The 24,675-nt window shown below is 49.3% G+C and overlaps 1 protein-coding gene across 2 annotated transcripts; it reads right to left on the reverse strand.

The window, feature by feature from the left end:
• Window positions 1–212: 212 nt before the first annotated feature.
• Window positions 213–24,167, reverse strand: cmpk2 (cytidine monophosphate (UMP-CMP) kinase 2, mitochondrial). 2 transcript variants are annotated; one of them, XM_038800297.1, is made up of 6 exons: window positions 23,330–24,167; window positions 8,444–8,558; window positions 5,554–5,755; window positions 3,527–3,760; window positions 1,632–1,773; window positions 213–421 (listed from the first exon to the last, which is right to left on the reverse strand). In XM_038800297.1, the coding sequence occupies exons 1-5, from the start codon at window positions 23,945–23,947 to the stop codon at window positions 1,644–1,646; spliced, it is 1,299 nt and encodes a 432-aa protein (XP_038656225.1). In that variant the 5' UTR covers window positions 23,948–24,167; the 3' UTR covers window positions 213–421; window positions 1,632–1,643. The 2 variants fall into 2 exon arrangements, with proteins under 2 accessions (XP_038656225.1, XP_038656224.1); XM_038800296.1 differs by having other exon boundaries at window positions 213–1,773.
• Window positions 24,168–24,675: the final 508 nt, after the last annotated feature.

The following is a 24,675-nucleotide window of genomic DNA, read 5'->3' on the forward strand; positions in this document are numbered from 1 at the left end:
ATCCATTGACCTCGGGTGGGATTCTCCGGTCGCCAGGCAAACGTGGCTGGAGAATCCTGCCCTCTGTCTTTTGCGCCTTAAATTGCACCCTATATATTTCACTCCTAATATCTTCAGGGAAACAAGGGATAGGTAATAAATACTGCTGCAACTAAAAACCAAAAGTTCCACAGACAAAGTAGATGAAATACTTATTTCCATTGAGGCACAAATTATGGTTATATATGGGTGTAGTTTAAGTTTATTCATTACAGAATTATAACCAAATGACAGGATGATCACATAGAACAGGTACTCAATAAATTGAAATAGCATATATTCTATGTTTCAGATATTGTTTACAGCAGAACAGGTAAAGGTATTCCATATTCGGGGTTGTGGGATGTTCGGCCAGATTGAAACTTGATGCAATTTCTCAAACCTGCAATACATAATTTGAAGTATAACTCTAAAATGGGTTTAATAGACCAGTCTCATCCTTCACATCAACATGATAACCAGATGAGAATGGATAACTATGTTGGCAAGGCACTTTGGTGTAACAAATTTACTTCAGTTTTTGCACGAAGAGGGACTTGCCTTCATATCATGCTTCTCACAACCTCCAGACATCTTTGTAATGTAGGAAATGCGGCAGTCAATTTGCGACATCAAACGCTGACAAACAGCAATGTGACAATGACCAGATAGTCTGTTAGGGGATAAATATTGGCCAGAGCACAGAGAACTACCTTGCTTTTTCCCCCAAAAATTTTGACATGGAATCCTTTACATTCACCCATACAGGCAGAAGATATAAAACATCTTCTTAATAAAAAGGCAGCACCTCTGACAATGAAGCACTCTCTCAATGTTCAAACATTGGAGTGGGGCTTGAATTCAGACCCTTACAACTCGGAGGCAAGAGTGCGACCAACTGAGTTACGGCTGGCCCTACACAATTCAACTTCAAACTGCCTTGCCTTGGAGTTACTTTTAACCTGCACGAGAAGTGATTGGTTTTATTCAGGGGAAAGCTTGCAGCTTTCTGTGTGAGAACGAACGCGAAATAACTCTGGGGCTGGCCAGTGGAAACACAGCCTGTGGCCCCAAGCTAACTGTCCAATCAATCTGCACCCTCGGGGTCATCTGCCTTTCTCTATTGATTGGGGCAAAGTGTCTGATTAATCTCACTCTATGGTTCTTTAGATCACTGATTACAGCAATTCTGTCACTTTCGTTTATTTAGACTGGAAGTGTTAGGGGATGATTTTCAGCATCACTGACTGGGCAGGGCACGTCACTGACTATTGTAGTAGCTGACTGAGCAGGTTAAGGCCTAGGCGAAGAAGCTAGGATTTATCCCAGGATCTCAGGTAAGGAGGTGCTGGTTATCTGTCACTGAACAAGGGAAGATGAGCAAAAGAGTCCTGTATATCTATTTTCAGTAGCTTGATTATGCAAATCACATCAGCTGATCACATGGTCATTTTCTTATTATTTCATCACAGTGAAAATAGCACACAGCTCATCGACATACCCAAAGCAAAAGAAATGAGGTTAGCAATACTTGTTCATGGTGCCTAGTTACAGTGTATTAAATAAAGGCATGAAATTTATTTCAGCACTAATCGATCGCAGCTCAAATTCACCAGTGTACGAAGTCAGGTTTGTTCACAGTCACAGTGTTTTTTAATTACAAGAAGAGCATTTCGAAGGACCTCTTCCTTTGAAACACTGGCATCGACCACAACACAGGCTGGATTCTCCATTCTTCTGTAAGTTGCTTCCACCCTAGTGTGAAAAAGATTACACATGTACTTGTTAAAATGATTAAAGCAGTTCTTGGCACAAACCACAACATTTGTTGGAGGCGATAAGTTCCTCTCACCAACCGGAAGTTTCAGTGTTATAATCTGCTGTTTTTTGTGTCAAATAATGTGGGCCTTAGTTTCAACTTCAGTACTTAGAATAAGCATCAAAACTACTTCAAGTGACATGAGACCACTTGACTGAATCACCATGAAGATTAAAGGCACTTCTGGAATCTCGTGAAGTTACATCAGACCAGGGGCGCGGCTTTTCCAACCTGTTGCACTCGGCGCAGATCCCGTTGTGCCAGCAGCATAGCGGGACAGGCCCAAAACGGGCTTCACGCTGGGTGCCGAACCGCACAGGAGTCATCCGACATTCGCTGGGCAAGATCCAGATAATCAGATTTAAATGAACCATTTGGCACATCTAAATATGCGCGGCCAGTTTGAGGCTGCAGTCTCCAACTCCCTGGAATCACACGCCGCACCCGGGTGTCGATTAGTTCTGGTAGCCACAACGCAGACCTGACGTGATGGTCGCTCTATTGGTCTCAGAGGCCATTGGAATCCTCCCCCCCCCCCCCCCCCCCCCCCGGTAGTCAGGGACAGGGCAGGGCACCAGAGGCAGTGCTCAGGTACTGGGTTGGCAGTGCCAAGGAGTGGAGCCTGAGGGGGGCATGCCCATAAAGTGGGGTATGAAGGGGCATCAGGAAGGTTGGGGGAGATGAAGGGGGGGTCCTGAAAGTCCCACCCGGGTGTCACGCATGTAGCATTGGCAGGCTGGCAGGAGCACTACCAGGATGCCAGGCTGGCAGTACTAAGGTGCCGGGTGGGCATCTTGCACACGCCGGGGATCAGGCCAGGGGATGTTCTACATTTATGGAGTGGGGTGCGGGGGGCCAAAGACTCCCTCACTGGTGTTGGGGACTTGAGGGGGCCCGGAGGGCGTGGTGGGGGTTTCAGAGATCGAGGCGGCTTTTCACTTTCTGCACTGACGTGTGGATTTCGTTAGTGCAGAAAATGGGACCAAGTGTGGCCTCCATTTAGTAGCGGGGTTGTTCTCCTCCTGGCAGAGCTGGGAAACACCTGGCTGAACACGTCGGACACTGGACTCTTGTTTCATTTCCCTTAAATCCCACCCATAATCTCCTACTGCATTGCCCACAAGTGCCTGAAATGCAGTTTTTAATTATCTCCAGGAGAAAATACCCAGTCCCAGCTGTTGCTCACTGACATCCAGCTGCTTTACTGTTGGGGGTAAGGGTCTGCTTACTGCTTATACACTGCTTAAACAGTCTCCCATACGCTGAATCACCAGTTCCCACCACACTCTGGACCTATCCCAACTACAGAAACATTTCAATGAGAAACCAAACAGGAACCCACAATTATCATAACATATAGTTCTCATAACAATGCCCGACCACTTTACAAATCTGCGAGGTGAACAATGAGCAGGAAGTAAAGGAATTGTGAAGGGAAAACTCATGGAAGCAGAGAATACATATTGCTAGAGAATAAATTGAGGGTAAGGTTCAAAATCAAGGATAGGGATTTTGGATATTTGTTGTTTACTAACAAATTAAAACTAGGAAAAGAGGGATCAAATTCTTGGTCAAAAAAAGATGGATTTTAAGAAATTTAAACATGTGGAGAGACAGAGAAAGTACTTTTCTGGAAAGACCTAAAGATGGCTGCCCTGTCTCCTTAGTTTTAAGTAAAGGCTGTCTTACTTCTGTCGAAATAAACTGTTTGCTTCCAGCTCGATTTCTTCCTTTGTTCTCATCTCTCCTCTTTGTTCTAAGCGACGGACTCTCTCCTCTGCATCGACTGTGAGCAACAGCACCAAATCTGGTTGAACTAGATCTTGGGGCCACTGGTATAATTCATGGTGTAGGGGTGGCAGGTTGTCCACCTTTCCACTGATTTCTGTCGCAATTGCATACGCTGCAGTGCTATGCCAAAATCTAGAACATAACACAACATATTCAAATCTTTATAAAGACAGACAGCATTACAAACAGTGAGATGACTTGGTAACTTGTGTGAAAAGTTGACAATTTTTGAAATGTCTTTACCGAACAAAACTGGACTTCTTTCTCTGATCAATATTCAGAATAGTTTAATTTACACTAAATTAAGGTTCAGCTTCTTTGTTGACTTCTTAAGGAGTCGGTCAGTAAATGGAATAAGTGCTGTCAGTTTACACAAAGTTATATTCTGTTTTGTCAAAAGATTCATTAAATGTCAGTGTATCTAATAATGTTGGCAGGATTCTCCGACCGGAGAATCGCCACCAGCCGCATGCGCGGTCGACATGGCGCCGGTGCCCCCGCGGCGATTCTCCTCTGTCAACCGGCCAAATTCCTGCTAGCGTGGTTCTAACATGGTTCCACCCGGCGGGAGCTCGGACCCGCGGCCGTGGTGGCCGACCTGGTGGGTGTGGGGGGGGGGGTTCAGACTCCAGGTGAGGGGCCTCCACGACGGCCAGGCCCGCGATCGGGGGCCATGGATCGACGTGCGTGCGCGATCCGGGGGTGGGTGGTGCCTTCCTTCTTCCACGCCGGCTCGCTGTGTGGCTCCGCCATGCTGCGTGGCGCCAGCGTGCAAGTGGCCTCCAAGTGCATGCACGAACTCGCGGTGCGCATGCACAGAGCACTCCAGCGCCGTGCTGACCCCCTGTGGGCAACCAAACCACTGGGCTTGAAATAGTCCGGTGTTTACGCCGGCATCAACAATTAGCCGTGTTTTCAGAGAATCCCGGCTGTAATCTTTTAACTTAAGACACACCAGACAATGCAACAAATATTGATCTTTTAATAGATGGTTTTTAAGGACTAGTTCATCATCAAATAGCAAATAAATCATTTTGTGAAATTGAACCAACTGATCCAAAGAATAAGAAGGCTAGTCAGTAAACTAGCAGGTAGCAGACTCTGCAACTCATGAAGACTGGAATAAACCATTTGGTCCCTTATGCTTGTTCTGCCATTCAACTAAACTATGGACGATCCATAATCTAACTCCATTCACTCCCCTGTTTCTGTAACCCTTAATATTCTTGCCTCACAAAAAAAAACTATTTATTTCACTTCTGAAATCTTCAATTGACCTGGCATGTAAAGCTTTTTGGGAGGGAGTATTTTAAATTTCCATTATCCTTCCTGTGAAGTGCTTTATGACTTCTCCCTTCAATGGCTTCGCTCTAATTTTAAAGTTACGCTCCTTCTGCATGACACCACCAGAGGAAACTGTTTCCTGCACCTGCCCATAAATTAATTTAATCACCTCAAGCTAGTTTGGGCATGCATGGAACAGTGTTCTGCAAAGTGTCATTGGCTGTTTCAAGCAAAATCCTGTAGTTCTGCGCCTTCTACATTGTTTTCTTTGTAATATTTGTGTTTCTGCACTAAACCTGAGTAAGGGATCACGTTACAAAATGCCTTTCTTTCTAACAGAATTTCTATTTATTACAGCTGCAATGATACTGACAGCTAATGTGCTTCAGAACTTAATTGATTGTATGTTCAAAGTTATAAATTCATCAGTTATCACTGGAGATCCACATTGTTATAAATTGTTAGTTTTTCACTGGGCACCATTGAAAGTTACACGCCAATGAACCATCAATGTTTATGTATGAAAGTTACATGGCAGAGGATTATTTGTGTACACTAAGGGGAGTTACACACCAACAGACCATCTCTGAAAGCCAGGCATGTTATTCACTGAAGTTGAAACTTCTAAAGGCTATACGTACCGGTCTACAATTACTGGAGACTTTTCAGACACACTTGCTATGGTGGAAGCAGTAATGTAATTGCCTAAAGCATAAAAAGCCCGTCGAATGGGAGGTGGCTTTGCGTCAAACGTTTCTCTCAAGTGGCCAATGCAATCTGGTGGGGACTTCAAAAGTGTTGCTTGGATAGAGTTTCTTAAAGCCTCGGTCAAAGTACTTTTTCCTAAAGATAAATACAAAGGTTAAAGCCACACCCATAACACACCATAGGGCAGTTCTGTCCCGTTGTTTATTATTGACTTAAAATGCACAGGCTACATATAACCAGAGCTCTGAGCAAAGGAAACACATGGGGCAGGGCTGATAAAAGTCAGGAGACCCTGCTCCTGGGATCTACCTGGCTCGCAACGAGACGTTGCGATGTGAATCACGGCCATTGTATGTGGGATCACTGTTTGGCAAATCTGCATATTAAAGCAAGCAGTCTCACTTTGATATGCAGATTCCTGATATACCTGAGGCTTTGGAATCTAACCACTTTGCTTTGGAGACCTTAGGTGAGCACAATTTGTTACTGGTCTCCACAAAGAGGGACCAATTGGAACTACACGTGGGGGTCTCCCAGAGGATTGGAGGCCTTCAGCTGCATGCCCTTCGGGTAGGATGGTGCCCTGGCACTGCTGGTGCCAGCCTGGGCGCAAGCCTGGCACTGCAAAGGTGCCCAAGTGGCATGCCAGCTGGCATTGGTACTGCCAGTTTGGCACTGCCAAGGTGCCAAGTTGGCATTTTTTGCACGGGTGCGATTGTGCTTGTGCTGCCCTGTGTGGGTGTTTTTTTCGGGGGGGGGGCAGGACGGGGCCCCTCTTATCATGTGTTTGGGCAGGGGGGGGGTCAGGGGTCGCTTCGGGGGCCTCAGAGATCGGGAGGCCATTTTCAAATGCTACACAGAGGGGTTCTGGAGCGGAGCTGCTCAGTGTAGAAAATTGGGCTTTGTGCGGCGTCAGCCGTATGTTTCCTGCTGAGGCACCGTGTACAATGCGAGTGGCTCAAGCGAGTGATTACAATCACTCAAGCGGGTGATTTCACTGCACTTACTTCTCTTTGAAACATTGGGCTTTCACCACTTAGGCCACTGAAGCTCGAAGGGATATGAATGGATCAAAGCTACAGAAGGTTTTAACGAACTGTCAATAACAAACCACTCCACCTAAGCCATGAATGGATTGCAGACAGTGGATTTGTGGGAACCAGAGGCAGGTACATCTGGTCCCCTTTGAAGAATGGACATATGGAGCTGCAAGGTAAGTATTACAGTTATATTGCTTCCCGCAGCCCCTGTCTGGACTGCTCTCCAGCTTCCAGACAGGGGTCTTATTTCTGGGGGGAGGGGGATCTGTTTGGGAGTCTCTGTGGGAGGAGGAGGTCGGTGGAGCGGGGTTCCTTTAGACAGGTGGTCCTGGTCTATTACAGGGGCCCTTTGGGGCGGTCTCTCTATTACAAGGGTCCCTGTGGGGTGGTTCCTTATCACAGGGGTCCCTGTGGGTGGTTCCCTATCATAGGGTCCCTGTGGGGTGGTTCCTTATCACAGGGGTTCCTGTGGGGGGAGGGTTTCCCTATTACAGGGGACCCCGGGGATGGGTGCGGGGGGTGCGGGTCAGGCCTCTCCTGCACTTGGGGGTGATGGGGAGGGCATCCAGGCAAACCGGAATATGGGGGTGCTGTGAAGTGCGGGGAGGGAGGGAGGGGTCAGGGCAGATTTGCGGTACGGGGGGGTGGGGTGGGGGGTGGGGCTCTAATGGTCTCTACCATCATGGCCCTGGTGTGGTGAACCTCGCGGAGGGCCAACTGTTGCTCCTTTGGCCCAATACGAGGTCCACCACGTCAGGTTCACGATTGTTGAGACCACAAATGACCCTCTCCCACATGATTCCCGGCCGCGGAGACCGGAAAATCACAGGAGAGCGGAGCTTAGGGCGTCGGGCCGCTAAATAGATGCAAATGGATCATTACAACCCATTTGCATTTATTTCCATGCTCCTCCTGGCATGTGGCGCGGAATTCACGCCACCGGCGAGTGATCTGAGCATGATGTTCGGGTCAGCCCCTGGCTTCAATCCCAATTTTGCCCTGACGGCTGACTCTCCATCCCATCAGGGAACGCTTTCTGGGAGTTATGGGGACGGAGATGTTCTACTTGCTCAGCCATCCAATAGCCGAGTGGTTACTTAGATTATCTCGTGAGTTATAAAAGAGAGAAGGTCGCAAGCGAGATTGCTGTTTCGTGCTGATGCTATTGGTATGTAACAGTATCACAACAGGCCAAGAAGGAAAAAAATTGAACCACGGATCTCACTCCTCTTCCTATCCAACAATCCTAGAGGGATCAGATAAGTTTCTCTTGGGAGGAGGATCAAATGACATTCAGCTGTGACACCCTTTATCATTGAATAGGCTTGTACATACAGAAAGAAAACGAGTGAGGTGCCCCAAAAAATTCAGCATCCTTTGAAGCAGGACCTTTGGGCGGGAAGAAACAGTTCTGCCCCTCACCCATGCAAATATATTATGAGGAACTATAGGATCTCACTGAAATGAGTGTAATCATTGCTGTTTACTTATTTATTATTCTGGGAGTAGTTATTTAAATCCTATTTTATTGACTTGATCACTCCATAATTAAGGTAGCCAATATCATTCTTATATGTGGCACTTTAACATTAAAAGGCTTAGTTGAGGATTAATGGATCTAGCTCCTTAATTGGTGGCCTGCCTGTTCTGCCTGTTGGCAATAGTTTAGGACTTTTACGCAATACTAATTTACACAAACTGCTGAATGCAGCATGCTTTGTGAAGAATGTTACATGGTATGTATTCTAGTTGTGTAAAATATAAACCATCTGATGTTTCCTACCTGTTGCATCGAGTCCTTCTATCGCAATTACTGGAAATGGACCCTTTTTACACGTCCTGTCACACTGATCCGCTAATTGCAGAATATCCTTGGCTTTGGGAACCAGACCTACACACTTTGATGAACAGAAATACAAACACAACATTCAATATAATAGGAATTTTCAGGCCAGCCTATAAATCATTGTTATTTGTCTTAGCATTTGGGACCTGAATGCTTTTGCTTAACGCTGTTGGGCAGGATTCTCCGACCCCCCCGGGATTTTCCGAACCACCTACCTGACCGGCAGGATTGGCGCGCGGGCAGGCTCGGGGGTCCGGGGGGGGGGGGGGGGGGGGGGGGGGGGGGGGGGGGGGACACGGGGCGTTCTGACTCCGGGGGGGTGCCACCGATCGGCGGGTGGGCCTGTGCTGTGGGGGCACTCTTTTGCTTCCGCCTTCGCCATGGTCTTCACCATGGTGGAGGCGGAAGAGACCCCCTCCCCTGCGCATGCGCTGGTATGACGTCAGCAGCCGCTGACGCTCCGGCGCATGCGCGGACTTACGCCGGCCGACAAAGTCCTTTCGGCCCCGGCTGGCGTGGCGCCAAAAGCCGTTCACGCCAGCCGGCGGAGTGGGAATCACTCCGGTGCGGGCCTAGCCCCTCAATGTGAGGGCTTGGCCCCTAAAGGTGCGGAGACTTCACCTTTGGGGTGGCCCGACGCCGGAGTGGTTCACGCCACTCCGATACGCCGGGACCCCCCGCCCCGCCGGGTAGGGGAGAATCCCGGCCGTTATCTTTTTAAAAATGATGTTTAATATAAAAAGACACGTTCAATGAATGAATAAAGTTATGCTTTTATTGCACCCCTTAAGGGAGCACATAACGAAAGCTGGCCAAGTCCACTGTTGCTCCTATTGCACGGTACAAGGTCACAAGATCAGGATCCATGTGGTCAAGGTCCTAGGCACGGAATCTCCCATCTCATTTGTGAAGAAGCCAGACTCTCCCCATGAAAGCAAAGACAAAGCACAGAGTTTATTTATGTTGCCCTTTCATATGGTTCAATGAGATTGGCCTTAGAGCAGGTCATTTGCACACCCTCTCAACCCAACATGGTGTTTATGCATCAAACAAATCAAGAATGGGAGCAGAATGGAAATTTCTTTGAAAAGACTCTCACTGTATGTGCATACACACACTAAAGTAATTCAATTATTTTTTTAAAACACATGGCGGTTTGTACATGTTTCAAGAGGCGGAATCAGATGAATGGACTGACTTCATCTCTTTTTGCCAAATGAAAAACAATTTCCAAGGATGGTACACATAACAATCACTAAAATCATCGGCAATATGAAACCCCTGAAGGAAAGCATAGCTGGTTTTCATTTTAAGAAGTGGGTAAAATGTGGAAATGCCACAGAAATAGCACCTAGAAGAAGAGAGCTTGACAAATAACCAGCAAAATACTGTGAATATTGGAAATCCAGACTATTTTTGAAGGGTAACTTTGGTGAAAATTACGACATCTGGAGGCCGGCTCCAACTCACATCTGCGGGTTCAGCACTTTCAGTTGTGTGTGTGTCGGCCAGTTCAGGGAGATGGGTTAATGATTCGAATATTTAAATTATGATATTGCTGTAGTGATCTCTGTATGTGCATGTACATAATGTGTAATCAGTAGCACCAGATTATCACTCGAGGGCTGGACCAACAGGGGTATAAAAGCAACCACATTGTGTCTCTCTCGCTCTCTTTTGGATGTACTGTGACCTGGACAGGAGTAACAGATTAGCTCAGGCGGTTAGTGTAGTTACGCATAGTTACTGTAGTTAGATCTTGTTAACCTTATCACTAGCATCAATGTTAAAGTAAAGAACTCACGCAATTATTGTTATAGTTACTTAATAAACTTTTTGTTACTACTGGATGAGTTGAGTCTTCTTCATCGAGATTCAGAAGACCTCATCAGTAACCAAGGCTTGATTAACACATATTACACTCCGTAGTATATCAAAACACACAAAGTGTAATAAAAGATGATACAGAAATATAATAAAAGAATTGCAATGTTATTATAAGAAGCATTTAAATTTAACAGGGCATGCGTGGGCTTCCTGAAATGTGACAATGATACCAAAGAAGACGAGCAGTAATTCATGAGGCTAACTAAAAGTCAGGCATCTGGTAGCGATAAATACTCTCAAGCGTTTTACCTCCCACTATAGGGAAGGATTTGTTGAGAGTGCACTTTGGAGGTGGGTGAGATCAGTAGGTTGGAGCTCCAACAAGGACCAGGATGACCATCAGCAGCAGCAAAAACGAATGAGATGTGCAGATGGCCAACAAAGGAGCAGCAACAGACTGCTGTGGGGAGACCAGCAAGTGCTCAGCAGTGAGACGAGCAACAGCAGCAGCAGCACCAACGTGCCCTGGAGAGGCATAGAATCATAGAATCCCTACAGTGTAGAAAGAAGCCAATCAGCTCAATCAGAGACAATTTAGTGTGGCCAATCCACCTAACCTACACACCTTTGGATTGTGGGAGGAAACCGGAACACCCGGAGGACACTGGGAGAATGTACAAACTCACACAGTCACCCAAGGCCGGAATTGAACCCGGGTCCCTGGCGCTGTGAGGCAGCAGTGCTAACCACTGCCACCGCGTTCTTTGTGGGTGAGACACAGAGAAACTGAGCTCATAGGAGGTATTGTCTGCGTAATGGAGTGTATAGAGGCTCAGCTTCCTTGGCCTGTCAGAAGGGCAGTGCTTCCCGTGGCTCAGATTGTCATGTGAGGTAGTGGCATACATTTTCTACCACCTGGGAGAAACCCTACCTGCCCGCCACGATTAGTCACCTCCACCACCCTCAGCTGTTTTGCCTCAGTATCCTTCCTGGACGCTGCTGGATAATTATCTCAGTTGGTTGCCCGCACAGTCGGATCGGTTATCTGTCAAAAATGGCAATTACATTAACTTTGCCTTTGATGATGTGTCAGAATATGTGAGCCTCGTGTTTGCCTCCATGGTGTTTTCCCCACGAATACAAGGCATCACCAATAATGCCGACACTCCGAGTACTCAGGTCAACCACGAGCATTTGTGAACTGCAATAATTTCATTTCATCAATGTCCCTCTGGTGTGCAACCACAAGAAAAGGTTCATATAGGTGAGCACCAGAAACCTGAGGAGCTGCAATGATGCTTCCACCCAGCAGCAGTCTGCAATGCCCAATCTGTCTGCAAACAGACATATGAGGTTATTGCTGGGAGTGAAAGAATATCCCCCTTCAAACTTGATGATGACACCCAACCAAAACCCTGCCAATGAAGCTCAAGAGCATTACACCATTGCCAGCAGACCATTCAAAGTAGCTAGAACATGAGAGGGATCTCCATTCAAAGCAAATAGCAGAGGAAAAAGAATGTCATTCAATTGGAGGTCACTCAGTAATAGACAGAATGAACAAAATTGATGTGCGTCTCAACACCAAATTTGCGATCTGGAACTGTTTTGTTGCAGAGCAGGGTCACATTCTTGCCTCTGCCAATGAAACGGCCGTTAAAACAAAATATTATAAATAGAGACTTAGTGAAGCTGAGGAGGAAATGACAGTCTTAAACTGGAATTGCATGACACACTGGCTGCTTTCAGGGAATGTTTGAAGGAAGCGAGGAGGACGGACCATTCTCATTTTGAATCAAAGATACACAAATTAGAAGAAGAGTTGGAGAGACGGATTAGTCAAGGAAATCAAGTTCCAGGTTTTCCTTCAGACCCGAAAGCTTGTGTGTCAGTACCGACTCAGACAAATCTGCTGCCACTAACTGAATTGGGTGGGCTTGTAGGGTGTGTGATAGATCCCCATCCTTCACTCCCTTTCGTGAGAAATCTGGTTGGCCAAACTAAATAAGGGCAGCACGGTAGCATGGCGGTTAGCATAAATGCTTCACAGCTCCAGAGTCCCAGGTTCGGTTCCCGGCTGGGTCACTGTCTGTGCGGAGTCTACACGTCCTCCCCGTGTGTGCGTGGGTTTCCTCCGGGTGCTCCGGTTTCCTCCCACAGTCCAAAGATGTGCGGGTTAGGTGGATTGGCCATGCTAAATTGCCCGTAGTGTCCTAAAAGTAAGGTTAAGGGGGGGGTTGTTGGGTTACGGGTATAGGGTGGATACGTGGGTTTGAGTAGGGTGATCATTGCTCGGCACAACATCGAGGGCCGAAGGGCCTGTTCTGTGCTGTACTGTTCTATGTTCTATGAATGCAGACTTGTGCCAAATAGGCGGCACAGTGGTTAGCACTGCTGCCTCACAGAATCATGGACCTGGGTTCAATTCCAGCCTTGGGTGACTGTGAGTGGAGTTTGTACCTTATCCCCGTGTCTACGTGGGTTTTCCTCCGGACGCTCCAGTTTCCTCCCACAGTCCAAAGATGTGCAGACTAGGTGGATTAGCTATGATCAATGAGCTAGGTTATGGTGGTAAAATGGAGAATGCACCCAGGTAGAGTGCTCTTTCAGAGAGTTGGTGCAGACTTGATGGGACAAATAGCCTCCTTCTGCAGTGTCGAGAGTCCCTGGATTCTCTGAATTGGAGAACGGCAATGATGGAGATGCTTCTCTTGCTGTGAAAAGTCATTTTTCAGACTTTAATCAGGGTCATTGAGAGCTGAAAGGCAGGATGATAAAGAAAAGTGCAGTTCCTTCTGCAGTACAAGAGGAGAACCTGTCCTTGGTCTTCCACTAAAATCAGAAATACAATCCAACTCTGAGTCGACTTGTGAAGTGTCTCTGGTTCTCATTGTCCCATCAACCACGTGTTCCCCTCTTCCCTCTGAGAAAAGACTAATTACTGTCTCCATGGTATCTGAAGATGTCTGTGAAACGATAAGTGAGAAAGAACAGTGTTCCTCTTTCTCAAGCTGATGGGCAAACCTGTATGAGTGAGTTAGAAGCAGTTAAAGGTAATCGTGAATAGGAAATGCAAACACCCAAGGGGATGGTTTAGCACAGTGGGCTAAATCACTGGCTTGTTATGCAGAACAAGGCCAGCAGCGCGGGTTCAATTCCCGTACCAGCCTCTCCGCACAGGCACTGGAATGTGGTGACTAGGAACTTTTCAAAGTAACTTCATTGAAGCCTACTTGTGACAATAAGTGATTATTAGATACATTGGGTGGAATTCTACCCCCCCCCCCCCCCCCCCCCCACGCTGGGAGAATCACCGGGGCGCCGAGCGAGTCCCGCCACGCCGCCCCGGCATCCGCACGCAATTCTCCCACCCCACCATGGCTGGCTGCTGGGAGAAACGCCGCTCGCCGTTTGTAACGGGCGAGCGGCAATTCTCCAGCCCGGATGGGCCGGGCGGCCTGCCCAACACGACAGGTTTCCCGCCGGCGCCGTCCACATCTGGTCGCTGCCGGCGGGAACAGCGCAAGAACGCTGGGGGGGCGGCCTGTGGGAGGGGAAAGGGGGGTTCTTGCACCGGGGTGAGGGAGAGATTTTATTTGCTGTGTTTAGTTCCCTCTGTAAATTTTGTAGAAATTAGAATAGGAGAAAAAAGTGTGAGAAAGCAGAGTTATATGTTTGATGTGACCATCAATTCACTCGGAACACGATTGGAAGTAAACTGTGGTTTTAATAGTCTTACAACTGAGCCTGCCTGCGACCAGAAGAACTGAGGGCAGGCTCACACGGCCGCAGCACGTTATACTTCCGGTAGTGGGAGGGGCCATGGGCGGAGCCGAGGGTGGAGCCCTGTGCAAGCTCCTCATCTCCCCCTATGGGCAGAGCCGCACAACGGCTCACAGGCAGAGCCCGCAAGGACACAATACCATACAATACAATACAGTGTGAATTACCACATTCACCCCCTGTAAAAAAATCAAGTCCGGCGAGGTGACGGGTCTACAGGTTGAGCCGGTCCGGTGGCCGAGTCGTCCTTTGGGATCGGCGGAGCACCGGGGTTGCAGCCTCTTCGGGTGGCTGGGTGGTGGCGGTCGGTGTGGGTATGGGGGTGGACTCTGGGGGCGTTTCGGTCCGAGGTCCGTTCCTGACCGGTGCGACGGGCGAAGGGGGGGCGCAGGAAACCTATAGGCGTGGGGGCGCAGAGCGTGGGCAGGAAACCTATAGACGTGGGGGCGCAGAGCGTGGGCAGGGAACCTATAGGCGTGGGGGCGCAGGGCGTTGGGTGGAGTGCAGTGTGAGGGATACCTCGGTGGTGGTGGTGGTAGTGGTGTATCCTGCAGGCGCCAGGTCCTGGAGGGAAACGGTGTCCTGACGGCCGTCGAGGTGTTCAATAAAGGCGCAGTGTGGGTTCGAATGTGCTGCAGTACCCTCTCTACTAGTGGGTCCGTTTTGTGTGTCCGGACGTGCTTCCGGAGGAGAACCGGGCCCAGTGTCCTCAACCAGGATGGGAGCGAAGCCTCCGTGGTAGTGCCCCTAGGGAAAACAAATAATCGTTCGTGAGGGGTCTGGTTGGTGGTGGTGCACAGGAGGGACCTAATTGCATGGAGCGCGTCGGGGAGGACCTCCTGCCAGTGGGAGGTCAGGAGATTCCTGGACCGGAGGGTCAGTAGGACGGTCTTCCAGACCTTCGCATTCTCCCTCTCCACTTGCCTGTTCCCCCTGGGGTTGTAGCTGGTAGTCCTGCTCGAGGCGATGCCCTTGTCGAGCAGGTACTGACGCAGCTCGTCGCTCATGAAGGACGAACCCCTGTCACTGTGTACGTAGCTGGGGAAACCGAACAGGGTGAAGACACTGTGCAGGGCTCTGATGACTGTATGGGAGGTCATATCGGGGCACGGGATGGCAAAGGGGAAGCGGGAGAATTTGTCTATGACATTGAGGAAGTACACATTTCGATTGGTCGAGGGGAGTGGCCCTTTGAAATCGATGCTCAGGCGTTCAAAGGGCCGGGATGCCTTTACCAGGTGGGCCTTGTCTGGTCTATAGAAGTGCGGTTTGCACTCCGCGCAGACCCTGGTGATGGCTTTTACCTCCTCGGTGGAGAAAGGCAGATTTCGGGCTTTGACGTAGTGGGCGAGCCGGGTGACCCCCGGGTGACAGAGGTCGTTGTGGATAGCCTTCAGGCGGTCGTCTTGCGCACTGGCGCATGTGCCGCGGGACAGGGCATCTGGGGGCTCGTTGAGCTTCCCTGGTCGATATATGATGCCATAATTATAGGTGGAGAGTTCGATCCTCCACCGCAAGATTTTATCGTTTTTTATTTTGCCCCGTTGCGAGTTGTCGAACATGTAGGCAACCGATCTCTGGTCGGTGATGAAGGTAAACCTCCTACCTGCGAGGTAGTGCCTCCAGTGCCGTATGGCTTCCACAATGGCTTGAGCTTCTTTTTCGGCTGAGGAGTGTCAAAGTTCTGAAGCGGAGAGGGTTCGGGAGAAAAAGGCTACTGGTCTCCCTGCCTGGTTCAGAGTGGCAGCAAGAGCGACATCTGATGCGTCGCTCTCCACCTGAAAGGGGACGGATTCATCCACCGCCCGCATGGCGGCTTTGGCGATGTCCTCCTTGATGCAGTTGAAGGCCTGGCAGGCCTCGGCTGACAGTGGGAAGAGTGTGGTCTTAAATAGTGGGCGGGCTTTGTCCCAATACTGGGGGACCCACTGGGCGTAATAAGAGAAGAATCCCAGGCACCTCTTGAGGGCCCTGGGACAATGAGGGAGAGGGAGTTGCATACGGTCCGGGTAGGGGCCCAGGACTCCGTTTTCCACGACAAAGCCGAGGATGGCTAGTCTGGTAGTGCGGAAAATGCATTTCTCCTTATTGTAGGTGAGATTGAGTTTCTGGGAGGTTTGGAGAAATCGGTGGAGGTTGGCGTCGTGGTCCTGCTGGTCATGGCCGCAGATGGTGACATTGTCCAAGTACGGAAATGTGGCCCGCAGCCCGTACTGGTCCACCATTGGGTCCATTGCTCGTTGGAATACCGAGACCCCATTCGTGACGCCAAAGGGAACCCGGAGGAAATGGAAGAGGCGGCCATCTGCCTCGAACGCTGTGTAGTGGCGGTCCTCCGGGCGGATTAGGAGCTGGTGGTAAGCAGACTTCAGATCCACCGTAGAGAATATGCGGTACTGGGCAATCTGGTTGACCATGTCTGCAATTCTGGGGAGGGGGTACGCATCGAGGTGCGTGAACCGGTTAATGGTTTGGCTATAATCAACCACCATCCAGAACTTTTCCCCGGTCTTGACGACCAACACCTGAGCTCTCCAGGGGCTGTTAATGGCCTCTGTGACTCTCTCACGTAGGAGCCGCTGGACTTCGGCTCTAATAAATACCCTGTCCTGCAAGCTGTACCGCCTGCTGCAAGTGGCTACTGGTTTACAGTTAGCCGTTAGGTTAGCGAAGAGTGGAGGGGGGTCGATGTTTAGAGTCGCTAAGCTGCATATAGTGAGTGGAGGTAGGGGTCCGCCGAAGCTGAGTGTGAGGCTCTTGAGGTTACATTGGAAATTGAGCCCGAGCAAGAGTGGGGCGCAGAGGTCGGGGAGTATGTACAGCTGGAAATTAGAGTAGCTGACGCCTTGAATCGTTAGGGTCGCGACGGTGCGCCCTTGTATTTGGACCGAGTGCGAGCCCAAGGCGAGGGAGATAGTTTGCCGTGCAGGGAAGATAGGGAGTGAACAGTGTCTTACCAGGTCAGGATGTACGAAGCTCTCGGTGCTCCCTGAGTCGAAGAGGCGCGGTGTCTTGTATCCGTTGATTTGAACGGACATCATCGAGCTCCTGAGGTGCTTCGGATGCGACTGGCCAACGTGTCTGCGTTGAGTTGCGGGTAGTCGGCGGCTCGATCAGCAGTGCTGGAGTGGCCCCGTGATGACTGTCCGCGGAGGTCGTAGTCGTCGAGGTGAACATCGGGTGATGGCCAAGATGGCGGCCCCCGTGGATCGCACGTGGCGGGTGGCAAGGAAGATGGCGTCCAAGATGGCGGCCCCCATGATCCGTACATGGCCGGCCGCGTGGGGGAGGATTGCCAAGATGGCGTCCCCCATGAGTCGCACATGTCGGGCGGAGGCAGAGTCGGCAGACACGCTGCAACATTGCGGGGCCTGCAGGCCTGCGAATTGGGGAGCGATTGTTCTGGACTGCGGGGGAGTTAGAGGGTTTCGATTTCGCCAGGCATACTCTGGCATAATGTCCTTTTCGACTGCAGCTGCTGCAGGTCGCATTGCGGGCCGGGCAGTGCTGCCATGGGTGTTGGGGCTGGCCACAAAAATGACACGCTGGCGCTCCATAGTGGGTGGATGGCTGCGCGGCGCAGGCCTGGGGCAGTCACTGGTCGGGGATCCACGATGGGGTCGCTTGGTCTGCGGGGAATGAGTTTAGACTTCGGAACGCGACCTCAATAGTAGTTTCTAGCTCTACCGTGTCCTCCAAGTTCTGGGCTCCTTTCCCGAGTAGTTGCTGGCGCACATAGCTAGACCGGAGCCCCGCAACGTACACATCACGGACAGCGAGTTCCATATGCTGGGAGGCCGTTACAGCCTGAAAGTTACAGTCCCGAGCAAGGGCTTTTAAGTCACGCAGGAAGTCCTCTAGCTACTCTGCGGGGCGCTGGCGGTGGGTAGTGAAAATGTGCCGCGCGTAGACCTCGTTTACCGGCCGCACGTACAATCAGTCGAGCATAGCGAGGGCCTCGGTATGAATCGGTACAATTGAGTTGTGTAGAGATGCGATCGCTCACCCGTGCGTGCAGTAGGCTGAGTTTCTGCTCATCTGTAGTCTCGGAGGTGATCGATTCAGCCAGACAGGCCTTGAAACACCGAAGCCAGTGGAGGAAGATTTCCTTCGCCTCTGCAGCCTGCGGGTCGAGTTCTAGTCAATCAGGTTTGAGGGCTGATTCCATAGTAGTTTTCTTCAAGTTTTCTAAGACTATTAAATTGATGTGACCATCAATTCACTCAGAACACGATTGGAAGTAAACTGTAGTTTTAATAGTCTTACAACTGAGCCTGCCTGCGACCAGAAGAACTGAGGGCAGGCTCACACGGCTGCAGCACTTTATACTTCCGGTAGTGGGAGGGGCCATGGGTGAGGCCATGGGCGGAGCCCTGTACAAGCTCCTCATCTCCCCCTATGGGCAGAGCCGCGCAACGGCTCACAGACAGAGCCCACAAGGACACAATACCATACAATACAATACAGTGTGAATTACATTCACCACAATGTTTAGAACTTGTTTTAAAACGTCTCCAACTGCATGACTCCCAAGAATGCTTTGCTCTGCTCCTTTAAGTTCTGCAGAAAAGTTAACCCTTTCAGCGGAGTTACTTTTTAAATCTCCACACAGCTTTTGTGTTTTGAATGTAGCTTCTTACAAATTAAGTTGCAGGAGGTTTTTGACAGGTATGATTGACTATGTATGAACTCATTGTGCTCCTGACCAGAGCCACAATGTATTTCTGTTTCTTTTACAGAGACCTGTAGATCCAGTTTGATGTAATGATTAGGAGAAGTTATTCAAGTTTTTTTAAGTGAAGCAAAACCAATAAAAATAAGCATCTCACCATTTCTGTGCTCCCTATTATTTAAGAAAAAGCCTCTTTTGGAAGAAGATACATTAAAGATAAAAGGAAACCTGTTAGCCAAACAACAAAATTGTCATTTCAATTTGGAATCATTTTGAATGTAAAAAAAATCAAGTGCAATTTAGTAAGCAGCTTTTGAGAAACGGAAATGTAATCTAAAATAAAGAATGAACAAGCAAAACATGCTAATGCCTGGAATCAAATAGAAATATTTGCCTTCTGTTTTAAAGGATGTTATGAGGATATTTATTGAACTGTGAAGATTCCCCAATGAGACAAGATAATAACTATTGCATATGTAAGGAAACTTCAGGTGGCGGCCATGATGTGGATGGTCGCGCACAAGGCAGCTCCTGCTTGAAGGCATAGAAAAGAGCTCTTTTCCCCTGATATTGGGTGCATCTTCGACTGGAAGGTGTAGTTGAAGGTTGGAGGTGTAGTTTCCCCTAGGAGTGGTATATCCGCTGATGACCAAACCCGGCAGAAGATGAAAGACCTGGCCAAGGAGTTGGAGGAAACCTGTGGTGCAGCAGCCAGTGGAAGGATGGTGGAGGGGGAAGGGCAAGTCGGAAAGACCCAGATGGTACAGTTGATGGCTTTAATCAAGGAGGAGTTCCTCCAGCAGAGGAAGGAGATGCAGGAGTATCGCTCGAAGGCTATTGAAACTTCAAAGTATATTCCATCAAACTAAGAAAAGTCTTGATACGTAAGCTGTAACTCGTCATCTGACGTGGGAACTGGATGTTCATTTACAGTCAATGGGCTACACTTAGCTTCAATCTAATTTTGGGATCATTTAGAAAGTAAGCCAAGCCTTTACCCATGATTGCAACTTGGCTACAACACTAGCTTGTAAATTAAATAATTTACTACAAACCATAATGGTCTTCAAGTTCTATTTTAAGGCAGTCAATTGAAAAGGAATGTTGAAGGGATAGAAAAGGGGCTCTGGCACCCCTGAAGGGCTTGATGGAGAGGGTGAAGAAATGCTTGGAGGCATAGGGGCCACAGATCTGAAGATTGAGAGGTGATGTCAGATCACAGCGAGTGGGTGGTGGCATTGGAGGCGGAGGTGGGGCTCTTAGGAGATCTTTGCAAGATGTTGAGAGCAAAGGTGGAGGAGCAGGAAGACAGTTTGAGAAGGCAGAATCTGCGGATAGTGGTCCTGCCTGAAGGAGTGTAAGGTGCGAGTGCCACGAGGTACGTGTTGAGGATGCTGGATGGGCTGATGACGGAGGAGGTGCTGGATAAGGCCCCTGAAGTGGACAGAGCACACAGGTCTCTGAGGCAGAAGCCTAGAGCAGGGGAGCCGCCGCGGGCGGTAATTTTGGCAATTACACTGGACATCAATGTAAGTATTGTGACATTTTGATGTTAGGAAACCGGGGAAACAAGCTTGTGGGTTCACTTTTGATCATCTGTCACCAACTTGCAAATTGGTTTACAGAATTGGAAGGATGAGGTCAAAATTCAAAATGTGTACATAGACAAAGGAGTCTATTGAATCACCACAAATGGTTTTTGGATGAAGCATGGGACACAGTGGTGCCCCATGGCAAAAATCACTTTTTGTTTCAAACCTACTTAGGTAACCCTGATGGAAGTGAGGTTTTCTTCCTGATATCTACCCACAATGATGCTGAACTGAGAAACTATTTGGAATGCAGGGGCAGGTATTGAAGGCCATAGTCCAGCTAGGCCACTCTATAGCACCTTTGTCCCTGAATTTGAAAGATACTGGGCAAGATTCTCTGGCCTCCCCACGGCATGTTTCTTGACTGCGGGAGGCATCTTGACATTGACTGATGGAGGGATGTTTAAGTCCAGGCGCTGTCAATGGGATTTCCCATTGAATCCACCCCAACAATACCAGGAAGCCCACACTGGGGGTGCGTCGTCAGTGGGACAGGATGATCCCGCCGGAGTGCACAGCCAGAAGCCCAGAGTCAAACAAACTGAAGCTTCCCAAACATAAGTAGTTAAGGTGCAGCCAGATAATGAGAGGAGAGGGAAAGGAATTAAGGAAAACAATTTAGAGATGAGAACACACATTGATGGCAAATTGTTGTCAATGCAAGCGAACAGGCGCCGGAATGTGGTGACTGGGGGCTTTTCACAGTAACTTCATTGCAGTGTTAATGTAAGCTTACTAATAAAGATTAACAACAATATTCACCATCTTCATGTTTGTCTAAATCAGGGGTGGGCAAACTACAGCCCCCAAAGGTCTTTATGCGGCCCACCAAGTCATAAAAAATTTAAAAATAAATTTTTTTTTTAAGGTTAATGGGGGGGGGGGGGGGGGGGGGGGGGGGGGGGGCGGGCTGTTGGGTTACTTACTGGTATAGGGTGGATACGTTGACTTGAGTAGGGTGATCATTGCTCGGCACAACATCGAGGGCCGAAGGGCCTGTTCTGTGCTGTACTGTTCTATGTTCTATATGAGGCGCCCAGAATCATAACCGGGTGAAGTATTTATTTTACTTAATATACTATGCGGCCCTTTAAAATTGTGAATTTCTGAATGTGGCCCTTGCACGGAAAAGTTTGCCCACCCCTGGTCTAAATGATAACCACGGTTATCGTTCTGTTCATCCAGTCGTGTGTGTATAGGGAGTACAGTAGAGGACTGAGCACACATCCTTGTGGGGCCCCGGTGTTGAGGACTATTGTGGATGAGGTGTTGTTCCCTATCCTGACAGATTGCGGTCTGTTGGTGAGGAAGTCAAGGATCCAGCTGCAAAGGGAGGGGTCAAGTCCAAGGTTGCAGAGTTTGGTTATTAGCCTTGTCGGGATAATGGTGTTGAAGGCAGAGCTGTGGTCTATGAACAGTAGGCACCCTTGTTGTTGAGGTGTTCGAGTGTTGATTGTCGGGCAAAGGAGATGCTGTGGACCGGCTGCGGCGATAGGTGAACTGCAATGGATTGAGACCGGCTGGGAGGTTGGTATTGATCTGTCTCATGACTAGCTACTCAAAGTATTTGATGGTAACAGATGTAAGGGGCACCGGTCGGTAGTCGTTGAGGCACGCTACCTTGTTCTTCTTTGGTACTGATATTATGGTGGTCTTCTTGAAGGAGGTGGGGACCTCGGAGCGGAGAAGTGAGGTGTTGAAGATATCTGTGAATACAAGCTGGTCTGCACAGGCTCCGAGTGCTCGCCCAGGGATTCCGTCGGGGGTCCGTCGCTTTCCACGGATTCACTTTCAAGAAGGCAGGTCTTACCTCTGAGGCTGTAATAGTGGGTATGGGTGTTTCTAGGGCTGTTGGGACGGGTGGCACTGATGTACTGGCTGTCTGTTCAAAGTGAGCAGTTCATCAGGAAGGGATGCTCCAGCCCCAGAGATTCAGCCTGGCCTTGCTTTGTAGCTTGTGATCTCATGTAAGCCCTGCCATAGACGTTGTGGGTTTGTGTCGTTGGCCTGGGACTCTAGTTTGATCCGATATTGTCTTTTGGCATCCCTGATGGCTTTATGTATGTCTTACCTGGATTTCTTATATAGGTCGGGGTCGTCAGACTTGAACATCTCCGTCTGGGACGTCAGCAGGGAGTGAACCCTTTGGTTAAGCCAGGATTTCCGATTGGGGAACACCCAAATTGTCTTCTTTGGTACACAGTCCTCGACACACTTACTGATGAAGTCTGTGACGGTGGTTGCGTACTCGTCCAGGTTAGCTGCCGCGGCCTTGAATATGGACCAGTCTACAGACTCCGAGCAATCGCGGAGGATTTCCTCTGATGTCTCGGACCAGCATTGCACGGTTTTCTTGACGTGGAAGGGACCTTGAGCGTGATGGTGTTCCCATGCGCCCGCTGACCTTGAATACTGACACTGCCACCTCTCACCCAATATCTGGAGGCAATGGAAATGTTAATGTCACCACAGTACCATAGCTTGCTCTCCCCATTTGAGTGAGCGCTGACTGTTGGTGATCTAACCTGAGGGTCGCCACTCCTCGGGCACGGGTCAAGGTTGAGAAGGCAAGGCCTTTGTGGATAACCTCAGCCAGTACAGGAATTGTACCTGCGCTATTGCCCTGGTACAAACCAGCCGCCTAACCAATTGAGCTAATCGACCCCTAAAAGAGATCAAAGGCAAAGTGAGACCACGACAGGGAGCAAACAAGAAAAAAAAATCAATCAGAAATGAAGGGAGCAATATATAGACTGGTAGAAGTGAAGGAAAGAGACAGAAGTAAAGAGAGTGGAAATTGGTCACGGTTGTAAAGAAAGACAAGATTGGGGTTTGATAATGACGACGACGACGTCTGGGTTTAAAAGCAATTTAACCGGTATCTGAATGCTGTTCTTCCAAAACGCTGGACGCACCGGCGTTAACGAATCATTAAAAGCTGCTACTCACCTCTTCCAGAACGCCATAAGCATCTTCATACTTGCAGAATATAACTGAATTTTTGATGTTTAAGACAGAGGGATGGAGCTGCGGTCTGTCAGCCCAGCAGATGCAGTTGCAGGAGACCTCCCTCTCCTGGCCAGCAGTGAGCAGCCTCAGCCTCTGCCATATTCTGCCCCCATCATCCCTTGTGTAGCTGCACAGGGCTGTCTGCTCGTCTGCACGGACCAGCTCCTGCAACACCCGCTCTGTCTCCTTCAAGTGTTCATCGTCTTGAATCAAAAAGCCCTTGATCAATGATCCCTGCTGGTTTGGGGAAAAGGCCATCAGTTCCATCACGCGGCATCTTTCGGGCAGCCCGCTGAGCTGATCTCGCAGGCGGATGTAAGATTCTGCACCTGCAATCCTGTTGTCAGAGGCGATGCAAACCGAGTAGGTTTGGGCGCGGGTCAGGAGTTGATGCAAACAGGAATTCTCATCCCAGTGCCCCTGGGGGGTTGGGTTTAGAGCGAAATAAAGCGGCTCTGAGTTAGTGCTGCACTCGATTGCGAAGACCCTTTTGGCCCATTCCTTGTACAGGGCCGACCTCAGTGACTGGGCCATCTCCAAGCTGCAGCGGACATTCATTGTGGCGCTCAGTCTGCCCCTGGGCTCAGTTGCCCAGGGAATGGGCGTCTCATGAAAAGTAGCACCGAAACTATCGGGGCCGCGGAATCGGAAAGCAGCCTTCGGGAAAACAAATGTGACGTTTGGAAAGTGAAAGCGCCACAGCTGCCCCAAAGGTCCAGTGAGATCGCGGAGAAACGAAACTTCCTCAACTGGGAGGGGAGGTTTGCTGCTTTTAAAACAGAGCAGACTAGCGGCGGGATTTTACAGCAGTCCTGATCTCAGGAGACGCCGCATTTACAGGGAAGGTTTACAGGGTTATGGGGAAATGGGGGCGGATGGGCTACCTGACAGTTCTAGAAATAGCAGAGATGTGATAAGCCCAATGGCCTTCTGTGTTAAGCATCAAGCTATGATGCTCTGGGCGGCACAGTGGTTAGCACTGCTGCCTCACAGTGCCAGGGATCCGTGTTCAATTCTGGCCTTGGGTGACTGGAGTTTGCGCGTTCTCCCCGTGTCTGCGTGGGTTTCTTCCGAGTGCTCCGGTTTCCTCCGTCCAAAGATGTGCAGGTTGGGTGGATTGTCCAACTGTTGGGTAGGGTTACAGGGATAGGGTGGGAGATTGGGCCAGGTAGAGTGTTCATTCGAAGGGCCGAATGGCCTCTTTCTGCACTATAAGGATTCTATGATTTGGGTGGTAGCTAAATTTGATAGGCCCCAAAACCAAGGATGGCAATGCGGACACACCA

This window comes from Scyliorhinus canicula, chromosome 6, assembly GCF_902713615.1.
Source record: "Scyliorhinus canicula chromosome 6, sScyCan1.1, whole genome shotgun sequence".
NCBI lineage: Eukaryota > Metazoa > Chordata > Chondrichthyes > Carcharhiniformes > Scyliorhinidae > Scyliorhinus > Scyliorhinus canicula.